The 15742-nt window shown below is 38.1% G+C and overlaps 1 protein-coding gene across 4 annotated transcripts in view; it reads left to right on the forward strand.

The window, feature by feature from the left end:
* opa1 (OPA1 mitochondrial dynamin like GTPase) overlaps positions 1 to 8583 on the forward strand; it is a 45005-nt gene extending 36422 nt beyond the window's left edge. For all 4 annotated transcript variants that reach the window (XM_088913062.1, XM_088913064.1, XM_088913060.1 and 1 more), the window contains 2 exons: positions 5970 to 6042; positions 6314 to 8583. In XM_088913062.1, coding sequence (XP_088769188.1) covers positions 5970 to 6034 — 65 coding nt within the window. In that variant the 3' untranslated portion in view covers positions 6035 to 6042; positions 6314 to 8583. The remainder of the gene's footprint in view (positions 1 to 5969; positions 6043 to 6313) is intronic.
* The last annotated feature ends 7159 nt before the right edge of the window (positions 8584 to 15742 follow it).

Consider the following 15742-nt stretch of genomic DNA (forward strand, 5'->3'; position numbering starts at 1 on the left):
CGAGCATGTAAATTAAGCCCCTTCAGGAAACACCTTGAGGTGACCTGACCTTCCAAACCAGTGGTACAGTGTAAGAGTGGTCCACAGTTTAAAATACCCAGAATAAAAAGTTAACCTGCTCCACAATTTGTACAGCTTCAGTTCATGTCTTTACCTTTAAACAGTTTGGGGTTAAAATATAGAATATTATGTTAATCATTGAGAATTTCTTGTTAAAAAATATTACCTGTTATTTTACCACTAGCTTTCACCAAGACCAAAATTTCAAAGTTATGATTTTTAAGCTGAAGAAGAAAAGAAACAGAATCATTATTATATCTTAATTAAACACAATGTAATTTCTTGAGAAAAAATACTACACAAAATAAAAACGTCATCTCTATTTGCTGAAACAATCTTGGTCTTTTTGTTCAGTAGTCCTTATTTGCAGACACTGTGCAGGGTCACTACCGATAGTCAACAAGAATGACAATTGGTAGTTTGCGTGCCAGAGCATGTACTGTAGGCATAACCAGTGTCAGGGACTCAGATCCCTCAGTCATGTAGGGCTCTATTGTCCTCTCGCTACACTGTAAATGAAGTAACATTGCCAGGCTCTGACTTGCCCTCATAGAATAAGATGGGTTTGACCCATCTTTACTCTGTAATTAAATACTTACTGGAAGCAGTTCAGATTTGCACATGATGTTTAAGTAGAGAAGACCTAATCCCTTAGAGTCAGCAAGCGGGTGGTCTACTTACTGTACACCTGGACCTGAGCAAAACGTGAATACCCCATGAAGAAACGTTTATACTCATTCGCTTGTAACTTATCTCTGAGAAAATATGTCCTGCAAGGACTTTGTGTGCTTTTTACATTAAGGATTGGGAGTCAATATATCGTGGCTTGTACATACAGTACAAATCTAGAAGCTTGAAAAGTGTCTGAGGCCATTTTACTTAACAGAAAGTAATTTTTCTGTTACTCTTATTTTGTTATACACGAAGATGTAATTTGTGTTAAAATTCTTAAATGTTTTGTACCAGGTGTAACGTTACAGTAACTTGGCAAAAAAATATCAGTATCTGTTATGTTCTGTGTATAGGCGCATACCTTCTGTTTTAGTCTTTGCTTTGCTCCAAGGCCTGATCATTTAGATTTTATGCATAGTAGTGTTTTTAGTTATAGTAGGATACATATTTTGGTGGTAATGCAAAGTATAGAAGAATTATTAAAAATGTCACAAAATCTGTAAGCCTTTAAAAGAGATTATTCTAAAGTTACTTTGTTGTTTGCTTTCCTGGCTTGATCTCTCTAAAAATTCAGAAAATGTTTTTTTTTCTATATGTACAGTATGCTTCTCTAGTGGAACTCTAGTGAAAGCCATTTGCAGGTCTGCTTTAATAAGAAGCAACACTACTGATCCCAGAATCCTGAAGGCTTTGACAAGCACAGTGGTCAGCAAAGCTCCAAACATAGACAGTAATTGATGACTGTGACTTTTTGCTACCCTTTCTTGGAAATGAAACTATCAGGACATGCCTCCTCCATCGCGCCATGCTTTAAACAGCATCTGTTTAAAAGATAAGCCCACATGGTGATTTGTGGGCTTTCACTGTCTGGGTGTTGTGTTGTTGACATCCTGTTTTATGTGGCACTTTTGCATTCACCTCTCAAGTCTAGTTAAATGTGCGTTAGACACATACTGCATGGGTTTAAGACGCATTCAGCAGCACCGCAGGTCTTGAGAATCGTTTCATTAGAACAGTATGTCATCACTTCTCCTCAGTCTTAGCTGCAGGAAACAGACAATGGTGTACCTTTGGCTTGGCAGCCACTTATACAGAAAAATCCAGCTGTGGCATGAAAGTTCAGAAATGTTTTCTAATCCTCCTTCCACCCTTATAGACAACTTTTGTTAGTCATGGATCACGTGAAAATACGGCCAGTCATTTCCCAAATGTGTACTGTTGAAATCTTGTAGCTTAGCCTGTTACCACTTTTTAATATAGCTTTAATTCTAACGTCTGCTTTCTTTTCATAAGATATATTGCGGGGTATTCTATATTAAACGGATTAGAGTGCTTTTTTCTTTTTTTTTTGGTTCACGAGAACTCAAGCCCTGAACCCTCCCTTAATACCACAGTCCTCCCTTTTGTCGGCTGGGTGTTCTCTTCAGCCACAGTGTTTCAGACTCTAATTACAGGTCAATTATAGTCTTTACCAGCTTCTGCAGCAATGGGCATATGGGAGCTTAAAGCTGAAAAAGTGGGAGTGAAAGAGATATCATTTCATGTGGAGATCAGGGCAGAGGGACCTGAATGGGGGGATTCGGAGGTGTCCTGAATGGGAAAAGGTCCTGCGCAGTGCCTATGAAAAGGGCTTCTGGGATAGAGGCCAGAGGATTATGGGAATATTCATGACCAGATAAAGCAGCTCATGAATTGATGTGTCTAGCGGCTCATCTTTTAGGTAAACAGGGACTAAATGGAGTTCAGATCCTGCTTTCTGGAGATGCACAGGGACAGGGAATCTATGCATTTGTGTACCATCCCTCCCCGCTTTTAAAGAATGGTTTGTTTCAATCTTTTCTTTCCCATTTTGTTGCATTCCTCCCTTAAAAAAACAGATGGTAGAAGACAATAATTATCCTTGTTTCACACAGTGTTCTTAAATAATAAAACGTATAGACCCCCTGAAATTTACTTCCCTTATTCTTTGTGTTTTAAAATCACAAATCTTTCTTAAAATTTGTTGGCCATTTATTAGGATGTTTTTTTATAAGGAGATATTTTCTTACAGTGATTCGTTGTTTGATACTAATACTGGTTCTTTTGGATTTTTTTAAGTAAACAATTTAATACTAGGAATTCAACTGCAATTGAATAAAAAAAAACGATGTGACAGACAGGCAAATACATGTTATGCTTTTTGTAAACAGGGGTAGCTGAACTTGAAAATAAAGTATAAGCATTTTAAAGTCATCTTAAAATTTTGTGCAAGTTGTTCAAGTAGCCAGTTAAAATATATACTGCATATAGTATCTAAAGACTCAGGTTTTAAATCCCGGTTCCTTGTTCAGTTCTATACACTGTATAGCCTCCATTTTATTCTGTTGCAGTGTACCAAATGGAGAAAGACATGCTTCTACAGATGTGTTGGGAATAAATTCTTGTTAGCAGACAAAACTTAGATCCTGATTCGGAGCGGTGATTAGTCTTCCCCTTTGAGAACTCTATCAAAACACAAGACACAAGTTGACATCAAAATGAGTGATGTTCAGGGGGAAGCAGTCGTGGGTTATATTTTTTATATTTTATTGATATGTTACATTCAATATAGAACTTGTCTTAGAAATGTCTAAGAATTCCTGTTCATTTAATTTAGTGTCCAGAGATTATTAAAAGCTTTCAAGCTGTTTAAATGTGACTAAACGACTTTTGGTCTTTCTTTTTCCATGCAGTTTGTTAAAAAAGCAGAAGACAGGACTTTTTAGCATCAATACTGGTTCATAAACTAACGTTTTCTGGTTCCTTTGCTGATAGTTGCCTATGTGATAAACTGTGTAATTTCATTGCATTTTAATAATAGAGTATCAGCAGTGGCAATGTCTTAGTAAAATATTTTCTTTCTACAGCATTTACAAATGACCACAAAACTAAACTACTTTACACACTTCTTAATATGTTTACGTTTATGTTTGGAATTGTTTTTATATTTGGCAATTATAAATTAGTTATAAATTAACATTACCTCCTACTTGTAGTGGAAAAAATGCAAATTATTCCTTCTGTACATACTTTTCTTGTGTGCAAGTTTTGTCCAAAACTGGTCAGTGATAACGTAGTGGTTTTTATTTAGGGGATTTATTTAGTAAGGGACCAGTACTTTTATTCCTTATGGTGAAAAAGGCTTCTGTGTGGAGATTTATGGCTTAGCAGGACTCCATAGGTATCTTCCTCCCTTGGGACATTCGTGCAGTTTATGGCCCAGGGAGCTTCCCTTGTTAACTCCTTCCCTCTCTGAAACTGACAGAGATGATTTACCGCCTCCTGTGTAAATCATTTTTCCTTAAAAGCGAAGAGCACTTGTGCCAGACACTTTAGTTGAACAGTTGCTTCTTTGCTAGTAAAGCAAATAAGGAAATTTACAGATCTGTATGTGGTACTTTTTACTTGTAAGCTTGCAAATGTTGTGTCTGTGATCAGCATAAACTATTTGAACATTGTTAGCTTTATATATGAAATAACGGAATTATTAACTTTGCAGTACAATTTCAGTGTTTACCTTCTAATTTCCTTTGTTTCATTGGGAGGACTTCCTAGTCAGCAGACTTACACATTGGCTTTTTACCTTTTATTTTCCATGAGCTCCTACTTCATGGAAAGCCCTGGAGCTCTGTTCGTTTCAGAGCTCAACTGCCTTTACTCTATCTACAAGACTTAACCATATTATAGGGTTGCATCGCTTTCAAATAGACTTGTTATGTAAGCACAATTAAAATTAAATAGAAACAAAAAAACATTGCATTCTGGAAAGCGAGTGACTTACTGACATGTCTCTTCCCTTTAATAAACAAGAAAAAACAAAACTTTTTCTCTCAGCAGCATCTCTCATTCTACTTTCTTTGGAAGGCTATATTGGGTTTCACCTCTGCACCTGCGATGTCAAAGAGTCATGTCCCTCACTAATACCTTTATTAGGTGCTGTAATCGTTCCCGAGCTCCTTTTGTTTCCTGATATGTTAAGAATATCAAAGGAGAAGGAATTTCTTTTAGCATCCGCCAAGGGAAGGAACATGTTTTCACAGCTCCCAGTGCTTTCCGTTAAGGTTTTTTTTAATGATTCCACTGCATGTATTGCAAATAGAAGGGAAATAGAAGCCTTAGACTGAGACAATTGCATATGCCATCGAGATCCATAAAAATATTCTACGAGCTCTGTGGGCACCAGGGATCCAAACCCTATGCATTCTCCACAGCCAAACTAAAGAAGTTTTAAAGCTCTCTCTGTTTGGACTTGAAGTCATCATAATTTGTGTTAAATGTATAACAATGCGAGTGTAATGGAGAAATGTTGATATGCATCCTAGCTTTTTTTGCATGAAAGTGTCCTCTTTCAATCAGGCCAGTTCTAGTTTTCACAGTATTTTACGTGCAAATGAATCTATACGTTAATAATCTGAAAGCATCTCCTCTGGAAGGCGGTGGGGACAATGGGATCACTTTTTTAAAAAGGTTTTCTTACCTGAGGTTCTTTTAAAAATAACAAGCGAGGGATGTCATTTTTAGGTTTTGAATATCAAAAATGATAATAAAACATGCATTAAGTGATACCGAAGTAATTTATTTCCATCTTGGCCAAAAAGGCCTTGTTCAGTCTTACTGCTTATACGTTCGATATACGTTCCATATCCAAAACAAAAGACCTGTCAGAACAGTCTTTGATGTGGCAATGAGGTTATGTTTTACTGCTCTTGTCAGGCTAAGTGGAAATTTACACCCTCTATTCATTATTAGATCTACTTACAGCATCAAAGCGCACCTTTATAGTTTTTTAAACTGTCAGTAGGAGAGTACCATCTGCTCTTGCACTGTACTTGATACAAGATAGAAAAAAGTATAATAGAAAGAAGACAGGGAGTTATTTTAGCAAGAAAGATTGGGGAACATGATATTTGTTTGCTGCATTTGCTATAAGAGCCAAGCCTATTTCATAAGTGTTAACACCTTCAGAAGCTACGTTTTTTATGACCAACTTGATTGATGCTTTAGAACAGGTAAAGAGAGGAAGAATCACATTAGAATGAGATTGTGGTACCTGTTCTAATCCCTGAGAAATCTTTTAAATAACTCCTTAGAACGTGAGACGTTTTACCAAATAATCTCTAGAAATTGAGTTCTTCTTGTAATTATTTTAAGGCCTACAACTTGACTTTGAAAAACACAGTTATAATCAAGTATATCTGTTTTCTTTTTCATTTTTGTAGAAAAGGTCAGAGAAATTCAGGAGAAACTTGAAGCCTTTATTGAAGCCCTTCACCAGGAGAAGTAGAGAAACAGGTACAGTACTGTAGTCTTACGTATACCCTGGAGCTATGCATTGGACTGTCGTGATGTACTGTAGGTATGTTAATGATAACCATAAAGGAGCAATGATATTGTAGTAACTAGCATACAGGAGGAAAAATAAAAAAACAAGCACTCCTTTTAGACATCTTTCTAGAAGTACAATGACCATCAAGTAAAAATCATCACTTAAGGTCATGGAAATCAGCACTCAGTCAACTTGTAAGTCTTTATTAAATCAAATGTCTTTTTTTATCTGTTTCAGAGACATTGGATGCAGACCTTGGATCACATAGAATATGCACTGATCAGAGATGACAAATATGTCCTCATACTCTGTTGTAAATTACTGCTAATTATTTGCGTCCCACCTTTAATTTGTATGGCCTTAATACCTTGGCACACAAAATTTCCAAAAGAATGATTTACCCCTTTTAAAATCTTCTTACTGAAATACAAGGTGGATTTAAGCCTGTTGAACAAGCAAGATGAATGTGAAGTAGAACTTTGTGTATAGTTTCTCACACCTAAAAGCTGTTTGTCACCGATAAAGGAAGCACACCAGTTTATTTGTGGTTTTTTTATCACAGCTATATGTATATTTCTGAAAATAGCTCACAGCATCCAGTACAAACCAAGTATGTTCCAGATGCTAACAATTTTGGAACTGTTAAAATGTAAAAAAAAAGTTTCCTTGGTTTTGGCCTGTTTCAAATAAATAGGGGTTTTGTAGAGAGGGAAAAGCTTTTTCCCCTTATGGAAGACCTGCTGCTGTTTATTAAACGCGTACACCATTCTACATCTGTTACTGATTCAGCACATTGGTCTCTGAACTAATGTGGTGTGGATCTCAGGATGCAGGAAGTGAGTGTTAACAGACAGACTCTCGGAGCTGAAACTGCCTTCAGTCTAGTGGTATCCTAGACATTCAGGAACTTGTGACTGGATCATCGCCTGCAGTCAGATCTGCTTGTAATTTGAATGCTCTGAGAGACTGGGGCTGAAGCCTTCTTTACTCTGAATTCCACCAGATGAATGGAAGCTGATAGACATTACCGAATTACATTCTTGTTCTGCTAAAGACCGAAGGCATTTATTTTAGTTAGCAAAGTGAATGTGGCAAGGTTGCTTTCCCTAAAGCATACATACATGTAGATACCACCTTTGTGTGATTTAATGTTTCTGGAACAGTCTCTAGAATAGGATATTCATTGGTTCACTGGTTTAAAACTCATGTCTTCTCTATAAGTAAAAAGGGACAGCTTTGTTGTCGATACAGCACTTAGGTTTAGTATTTTATTTTAATACCCATTGTAGATTAAAAAATGATCATTTAAACACATTCTAAGAGAAATGTGTTTTTTCATCAAGGATATCTTTATGTATAACACAGTTGTATTGATACAGACTCCAGAACTTTCTGCTTTTGTTTGCTCAGTGAATTGAGCATAATGCCATTATCAAATTGTTGTACTTTTTCTCCCTGTCACGTTGTCATCTGTCTGTCTTTTCCTGATGTGCTTGCCTACGTGTGTTGTTCCTTTGGCAGAGAAAGCTTTGACAAGATCAAAAAAGCAACTGAATCCTTCCTGCCACAGCCAGCTAGGATACAGCTTTGATTTCCATTAGACGCCTAGTTTTAAAAGCCCCCTAAACACTGGCAGTCAATAAAAGCAGCTGGGACAGGAAGCATTTTATCTTCTAGAACAAGTAAATTCCTCTTGAGCAAAAAAGATTCTAAACAGAGCATTTTGGAACAATGCAAAATGTTTGGTTGGCATTCATAGTACTTAGGACCAGCACCATCCCCAAGGTAAATGAATGTGAAAGAAAACCTTTCATTTATTTTTGCAGTTTCAAAAAGTCTGATTCTAAATCCAAATGCTCAACACACACACATTTGCCCAGCACTATAGGCTATTCATATAATTATACTCCATGGAAACGTATTACAATATTAAAACATTTTAACCTAATTTAAGCCAAACTCTCAGATGGCACTTGAGGAAGTCTGTTCTTTGCATATTGCATATTGTTTAGGCTGAGTTGTTTCTTCCCTATTTTTGGCCAAAAACTTATTGTTCAGGAAACTTCCTGTTGGTCAAAAAGGGTATGCCACTGCAATATATAAAATCATGAGTCCTGTTGTCATTGCTAAGGTGAAAAAAAAGTAAATATTGTCTATATACAGATATAGTACAGTAATTGAGAGTGACAGAACATACTTTTCTTTCCAGTATTTAATGCTTTGATCAACATGAAAGATTTCTGGGTTGTAGAATTCCTTTGTTTTACCAGTTAAGGTCTTGCATGTTGTATCCCATCAAAGGTGTTGTATTTATTAAACGTGATTGTGTTGAAAAAAGGACATTAATAAAAACATCATTTTCCATGAAAAAGTGAAGGCAATTCAAAATGTACAGTCTTTCATGACAATGAATCATGCAGTGTACAGTATAGTACACTGAGATCTGCTCAGTTCGCCTCAATCCTGTGTGCCCAAGGTTTGCTTATTAAAGCATGGTCTGTACAGTGTCTTCTGGATCTCTGCTTCTGTTTCTTCCTTCAGCATGATGCTTAGGCAGATCCCTGTCAGCATCCTGATTTCATAAACCAGGGATTGCTAACCTCAGGGATCACTATTCCTAGATTTTAAGATGATTTAAGGATATCTAGGAACCCTGTGATTAAACCATTAGAGGACATAGATTGGGACCCCAGCTTAAATTTAGGTTTTGTTCTCCATTAGCACAGTATGTAAAGAGGATCAGGCTTGCACTTACTTTATTTTGCTTTTAACTGTATGTCGAGAAAGAGTCTGGTTAGGATAAATCTGTAAAGAAAAGCTCAAGAGATACTCCTTATTTCAGATTATTTTCTGTATACAAAATCATAAACCTTTTTCAGCTACAAGGTAGACTCCATGACTGGTAAACCACTATAGTCTGAGGTTAGGTAAGTGCCCACCCTTCTCCCTCAGCACAGTTTTGAGAATCCTTCTGCTGGTCAGCTGATTGATAACGCTGGGGGTATAGGTCTTGTTTTTCAAATAAAGCTTTAGCTTGTGGGTTTCCCTTGCGTTTCACAAGGGTGCAATTGTTGTTGGCATGCCGAAACCCAGTCAGGGAGGGGGCATGCGTACGAGCTGCTGAGCCCTATGGGTCTTCTATGCCCTTGCTAACTTTCAGTTTTCCCATTTCAAAGAGTATGATTATATTCCCCCCCCCCCCCTTTAAAAAGCTAGACCTTCAATTTGTGACTTCATTCAGCTTCTTCAAGAAATGAAAAAGTCAGCCCCCCTCCCCACCACCACCACCACACCAAATCCTTTTGTGCTATCGGATAACGATGTTCTCAGGCCAGGGAGGACACACTATACCAACCATTAGCATTTCCAAAGGCCGTCACGTTGACTAATAGTCAAGGCACAACGTGGCGGTTGCTCAGTTTGTGCTTCCCCTATTATCTGGGTGACACAAAGAAGCCGAGGACTGGTAAAGGCCTGTCAAATCTTGTAATGTAGCAGACAGCCCCAAAGCTTTATTTTTCCCCTTCTTTAAAAAAAAAAGCCGCCTTGTTCTTTGTTGATTTTTTTTTTTTAAGTTCATGAATGGGCTCTGGGGTAGGTAAATAAATTCAGTGATTCAGGGGGTGGACAGTTGTGTCCGTGTTACTGTTTGTTTGCAGCCTTGTCGGAGGGATGGGACATCTCGGCCTGCTCTTTGTTCCCTATGGTCTCTGTACAGGTTAGGAGTTAATGGAGGGCCTTGTGCACAGCCGACAGAGCAGAAATGTGCCAGCGTGCAGGATACCGCACGTCCAGCCACCTCGGGGGGGGGTGTACTGAGGAGAGGAGCAGTGTTCTCTAACTTCTGCCTGTTGTTTACTGGTCACCAATGCTTAACTGTCCTACAGCCCCGCTGTTCTGCTGTGTAACCCTGGGCTGAAGAGCAACCGCATCTTTAACAATTTTTACTGGCGGGGAGTGTGTGTGGGGAGAAGATGGCAAGATGAATAGTGCTCGCAGTCGTTTCATTCTTGATGGCAAGCGATCTCACCGAAACCTGTCCATATTGTTAATTTTTAATCCACCACTCTTAATTTCACCACTCCCCTTACCACACTGCAGAACGCACTGGTGCCCGCCGGTTTCCAAAAGGAATGCTGTGATTTTTCAAATACACACGGAGAAAAAAAAAACACATTGCTTGGTCCCAATGTGTTTTCTGCAGTCAAGTCTGTGCTTTCCTAAAAGCAAAAATAAACCTTGTGCAAGTGCTCAGATCAGTGTGACAAATCTGATATTTTTTTTCACCAATTAAAAACTTATGTGCAAGTGTTCAGCTGTAACAGCTTTAGGCAGCAATGAAATGTAATTGTGGAAGCTGTTCTCTGGAAGAAACAGATTTCATTCCGTGGTGTCTACCAACAACTAGATTATTGTTCCCTTGGGCCTCATACTTTAGGACCTACATTGTGTTTGTTTTGCATTTATGTGTGCTGGGTACATCCTCAGTACAGCCTTCTAACTATGTAATGGGGTGTGTTTCGGTGTCCGATCAGAGCAGGTCACAGAGGTTAGAATCCCCAGAGTTCTGTCTGACACAGAGGATGATTAAGGAACTCCAGCCGCCTCAGCCATCATTAGCTGATAATGTTGATTTTTAGCTGCTAAATAATACTTAGTATATACACAGGTTGTTTATTTACTGATTTTGTCAACTTATGAAACCAGTGATTTATTAACCTGTAGTTAATTTAAGAGATCTTAAATAAAAATAATTCAAAGGTGGGAATGAATTAGAATTGTATTAGCTTCTTGAAAATGAAAATGAAAATTGGGGGTTCAATGAATTACTAATGCCAAACCTATATCTCTGGCCTAATTTGTGTGGAATCCACATCCCCCCACCCCCCCACACACATACGGAACAGATGAGAGAACAAGACTTGCTGTTAGATTGGTGTTAGGCACCCGTCGCCCAGTAAACATCAATTGATACACCAAAATAAAAGAAGCAGAAACACAGGAGTAAAGACTCCACTGTGGCTTATGCCAGAGGCCTACTTTCATGTGGAGATGAGAGTTGTCATGGATAATAGAGAGCCAAACAACCAAGTGAAAGGCAGGGGCTCATGGCAGCGCTGTGGCTGGTGGGATGGTTTTAGGAGGATTATGTGCATATTCATGACCACTATGAGGCCAGCAGGTGAGGCCCAGGGCGCAGTAGCTCATCCTTTAGGTAAACAGCTCCATACACATTCTTGGTTGCCAGGATGAAAGTGTATCCACAGTGTGACTGATCTCTTAGAAAAGGGATCCTGATACTGCTCCACTTGTCCTGAGATGGAGACACTGAAGGTTTCTTTCATTACTAAAGTGGCACTGTGTGGCCAAACCAAAAAGGGTCTGGTGACATTACTTGACTGGCATGAATGGTATCTTAGCAGTCTTAAAACCCTGTGCAAACAAACGCAAAGCCCTGGCATTTATACAGAGAGCAGACTAGCTTTCTGTCTTTTTGCGTGGTTTGAAAAATAAAATATGGATAAAACTGGTTTGGTAGAAAAGGGGTTTGAATATATAGATTGGTTGATTAGTATGTGGGTAAGATCTTTGTCAGTGATTTGTCTGTGCTCAAGTGCTCAGCCACTGGTGCTCTTTAAGAATGGGGAACTGATTTAGCTGTGCTCATGCCGTGGAATTCAGGTTTTTGTCATTTTCACTTTCTTTTTGCTTCTGCTGTGTGTTACATAGATGCTATTGAGTTTATATAAAGTTCCTGTAAATAATATTGGATAATTCATATTGATGTTAGCTTCTTTTACAGCCTAGTGATACAGGCTGTGCTCAATGAGAACTGGCCATGAATTGATAAATAGGGTAGGTTAGTTACCACACAGCTCTTTACTGAAGGTTTTCTGTCATTCATATTGTACGCTGTTCTCCTTTAGATCGTTCTTGTATCTTTATTCAGTTTCCAAATTTTAAAATGATTTTGGCAAAATCTTACTTATCAAGCTGAGTTATATAAAAAACATTCAATAGTCTTCCAATCATAAACCATCAATGCCATATATTAACTGTGTTGGGCAATAGATGGCTTTGATTATTTTCTTTTTAATTAAAATTCTGGCTTGTCAATCTTGTCAATTTTAAAAAACTATTTTAAATAATTTTGTAAATGCTGACTGAATTTAAAACAACAAAGTCTTTACAGGACCCTACCAAAGTACTTAAAAAAAGGAAGATATTTAAGAGTATATGCTCCGTATACTCCTTTCCTAATTATTGTTTAATCATTATCATAATTTCTGGCTGTTTTAGTCTGCAGCTGCAGTTAATGCAAGAGAAGAAAACTGTCTATTTATTTCTTCATCACTTCAATGTGTCAGTCTCTGCCTGGTCACTTGACTCTTTGTGTCACTGTGTTAAGAAACATACATATTGATAAGCAGGGCTTTATTTAAAGGCTGTTATGATACACCTAAGAGGAAAGCAAATTCAAGTTTGGTTAAATGGCCTCCTGTAATTTATAAAGCCGTTTGGATTAAGTAAATGTAAACAACATTAAATAAGTTCAATAGCATAATTCAAATATAAATTCAATCTGTACATCCAAAGGTGCTAAAAAATATGGATGAGGAAAACTAGAGCCAGGTTACTAACGGTTTATGGAGAAAAGTGACTTATTTAAAAGAAAAAGTAGTTAGGATGGAACAAGTCGGTCAGCACTCGACTGCTTCCTTTGCGGAAAGTTCTGTTTTACAATTTGCCTGTTTATTCACCTGCCTGTCGCCCCGTGCCAGAGCCCTCAGCAGATTAAAGAGCTGTACACAGAGTGCACACGCCAAGGAAGACTGGGTGTCACACAGCTGTTACTGCAAAGAGTTTCTCCAAATATTGGACTAAAGTCTTGGACAACTGTAACTCTCCCAAAGGCTGTTGACAATCACCAGCTAATGGCATTGTTTCCATTGTCCAGCCTGAGTGCAAGCCCTAGCTAGGCCACTGGCTGTTTCCTGAGGGAGAAAGGGTGTGTGTGCCGTTGAAAACACACACATAGTTTGTTGTGATCTGTAGTGGAGAATGTTTGCTCTGCCAATACAGAGAACTGTTGCCCTCTCCAATCCCATCTCAAATAGCACTCCCAGGAAAGAGACTCCTTTTTATCTCAATATATAGCCCCTCTTTTACCACAGGAAGGCAAATAATTATGGCCTTTAATGCATAGACAATGCAATTGCAGCATCCCAATGTTTTCAAGCAATAGTTCAGTCTATAGTTGTTCCCTTATTCAGCACTAGTCTGCTGTTTTGAGGCAGAATGAGAGACAGGACATTTTCTGGAGCTACTGCAGCCCTTCACCTTTGGAATGGTGGCTGACTCAACACCTTTCCAAACCCCAGTGGGTAATGAGGTCTTCTGCCATTCTTGTGCTGTTTGACATAGCTAAATCATTATCACTAATGCTATTTCAAATTTGTTATACATCTTGCTGAAATTCATTTTCACTTTAATTTGTATACAGTACATTTAAGAGCAACTTCATTGGCTAGCCAACAGAAAAGGATTACTGTAGGTAGGGTTCCTTAGCTGTGGTTAAGGCACTAACTCACTGAAGATAAAATTAAAGCTACAGTACTGCAAACAATAATGAAAGCTATCTTTCTGATCACCTTCCAAAGTAAGAGGTATCATTAAACCGACATTTTTCTTGATTATATGTTTGTGTGTTATCAGGAAACCTGAAAGCAATAATGTCATTAACGCAATAATATATCATTTGAATTCAGTCATTCTTTACATTTGTTCTGTGGAAATAAAATATTGCACTAACAACAAAACATGGAATAAACTTAAGCATTTAACCTAAAATGCATTTACAGTATATGACTTATTCTCGCTTTGTACTTTTGAAGAAACAACAATGCTAACAAATACTGTTATCAATTGTCACTTTCTGCGTAAGCACAGAGGATGCTAAGTTTTAAATATAGTTTTATACCGTCCTGTTGCAGTATGAATCAAGAACTTGAAGTCTAGCCAGGCCAGGTAAAATATACAAAGATATCTGCTGAAGAAAACATATGGTAAGAGTAATTTTCAGCGGATTTGTGCCACATGCAAATATAGCACAAAGAGGAAGAAAAGCGATATTGTTATAAACCCATATTGTTCAGCTTAACTAAACAACGAGACATGGTATGCAGGCTCACCACTGGAAATACTTTGAAAGGACTTTGGAAGAGAGGTAATTTGCCTTACAGTGCACCAGTATGCTACTGGTCTACTAGACGCAGGCTACAGTTCCACTGAGGCCTGATTAAACCCCTAGGCTATGTGAAAGATTTGGTTGAAAAAAAGCTCCAAAAAAGGTTGCCAAGGGAGTTACCCCACACACCTCGCTGCCTAGCTGATAGATGGAATATGTCCATATTACCCCCAGGGCAGAGTCTGACCTTATGCCTCTCAGCCTAGAGCTAGGGATTGGAGTTTGCTAATGACCTGTAAGAACACAACCAGAAGTCCTTCTCAGAGGCTCACCATAGACAGACAGAATGATTGCATTATTTCTTTTTCCAAGAAAAGTTCTTCCTTAGCGCTGATTTTTCATCTTTATAAAAATTGCCAACCTATATTGATTGTCACGGTTTTCTGATTTAGTGAGAAAGAGAGAAGGCTCTCCCTCTCTTTAAAATGTGCAGCTCTTTCGCTCTGCATTTGAATTAGCCTGACTACAGACCACTCCCTACACTGTTAAAGTAATTGGAAAATTATGCAAACAAACTGCCACTGATATATAAACATCCTATCAGTGTTTTAAAAGTAATGGGGAAGAAGAGGAGGGGTGTTGCTGAGGCTTTGGGAGTGAGTGGGAGACCAGGGGTGTGAGGAAATATCTATTGTTAGAGAGAAACAATGTCAGAGTTTATGTATTGTTGTGATTCCCACACTGTGTGCAGTTTATTGAGCAGTCTGGCTGATTACAATGGCTCTCATTCTTTCAGATAAAGAATCTCTACTGACTGGGGTAAAGAGAAGAGTGACAAAGTAAGTCGCAGAAAAACGAAAAGAATTCCAAAACCTTTGACAATAGTGGTACATACTGTATAAGGAAAACTAAACTTAGCAATTTGTGCATATTAAAATGACATACTGTCTCTATATACAGTAAAGGAACAAGTAATAGGTTTATTCCATGCTGAAAAGAGAAGAAAGAAAATACAACGTTTCGGCCGTGGAGCCTTCTTCAGGTGTCGAAGAATGCTCCACGGCCGCAACATTGTGTTTTCTTTCTTCTCTTTCAGCATGGAATGAACTTATTACTTGTTCCTTTGCAGCCTACGCATGATGACGCAGCTACCCACCTGAACTACTTCTATATACAGTATACTGCTACAGGTATGTGTGTAATCAGTGAATCAGTAATCAGATAAGTTATAGTTATATTTTATAAATTGTTTATAAAAAGTAAAATATTTGTATTATTAGTTATATATGTTATCTATACTGTATATGACTGGTTATAACACTTGTAGAGTGGTATGTTCTTAACAGTAACTACTGCCTCTGGGAGCTATACAGTACAAGCTTAATATGGCCTGTTGGCAATATTTCTTCCTTAAATGTTAAAGCTTCGTTTTGACCTGCACAGCTTTCCAGCTGCTCTCCTTGCCCTGAGACATGACT

The sequence above is a fragment of the Atractosteus spatula genome, chromosome 4 (assembly GCF_055471065.1).
Source record: "Atractosteus spatula isolate fAtrSpa1 chromosome 4, fAtrSpa1.hap1, whole genome shotgun sequence".
Classification (NCBI taxonomy): Eukaryota; Metazoa; Chordata; class Actinopteri; order Semionotiformes; family Lepisosteidae; genus Atractosteus; species Atractosteus spatula.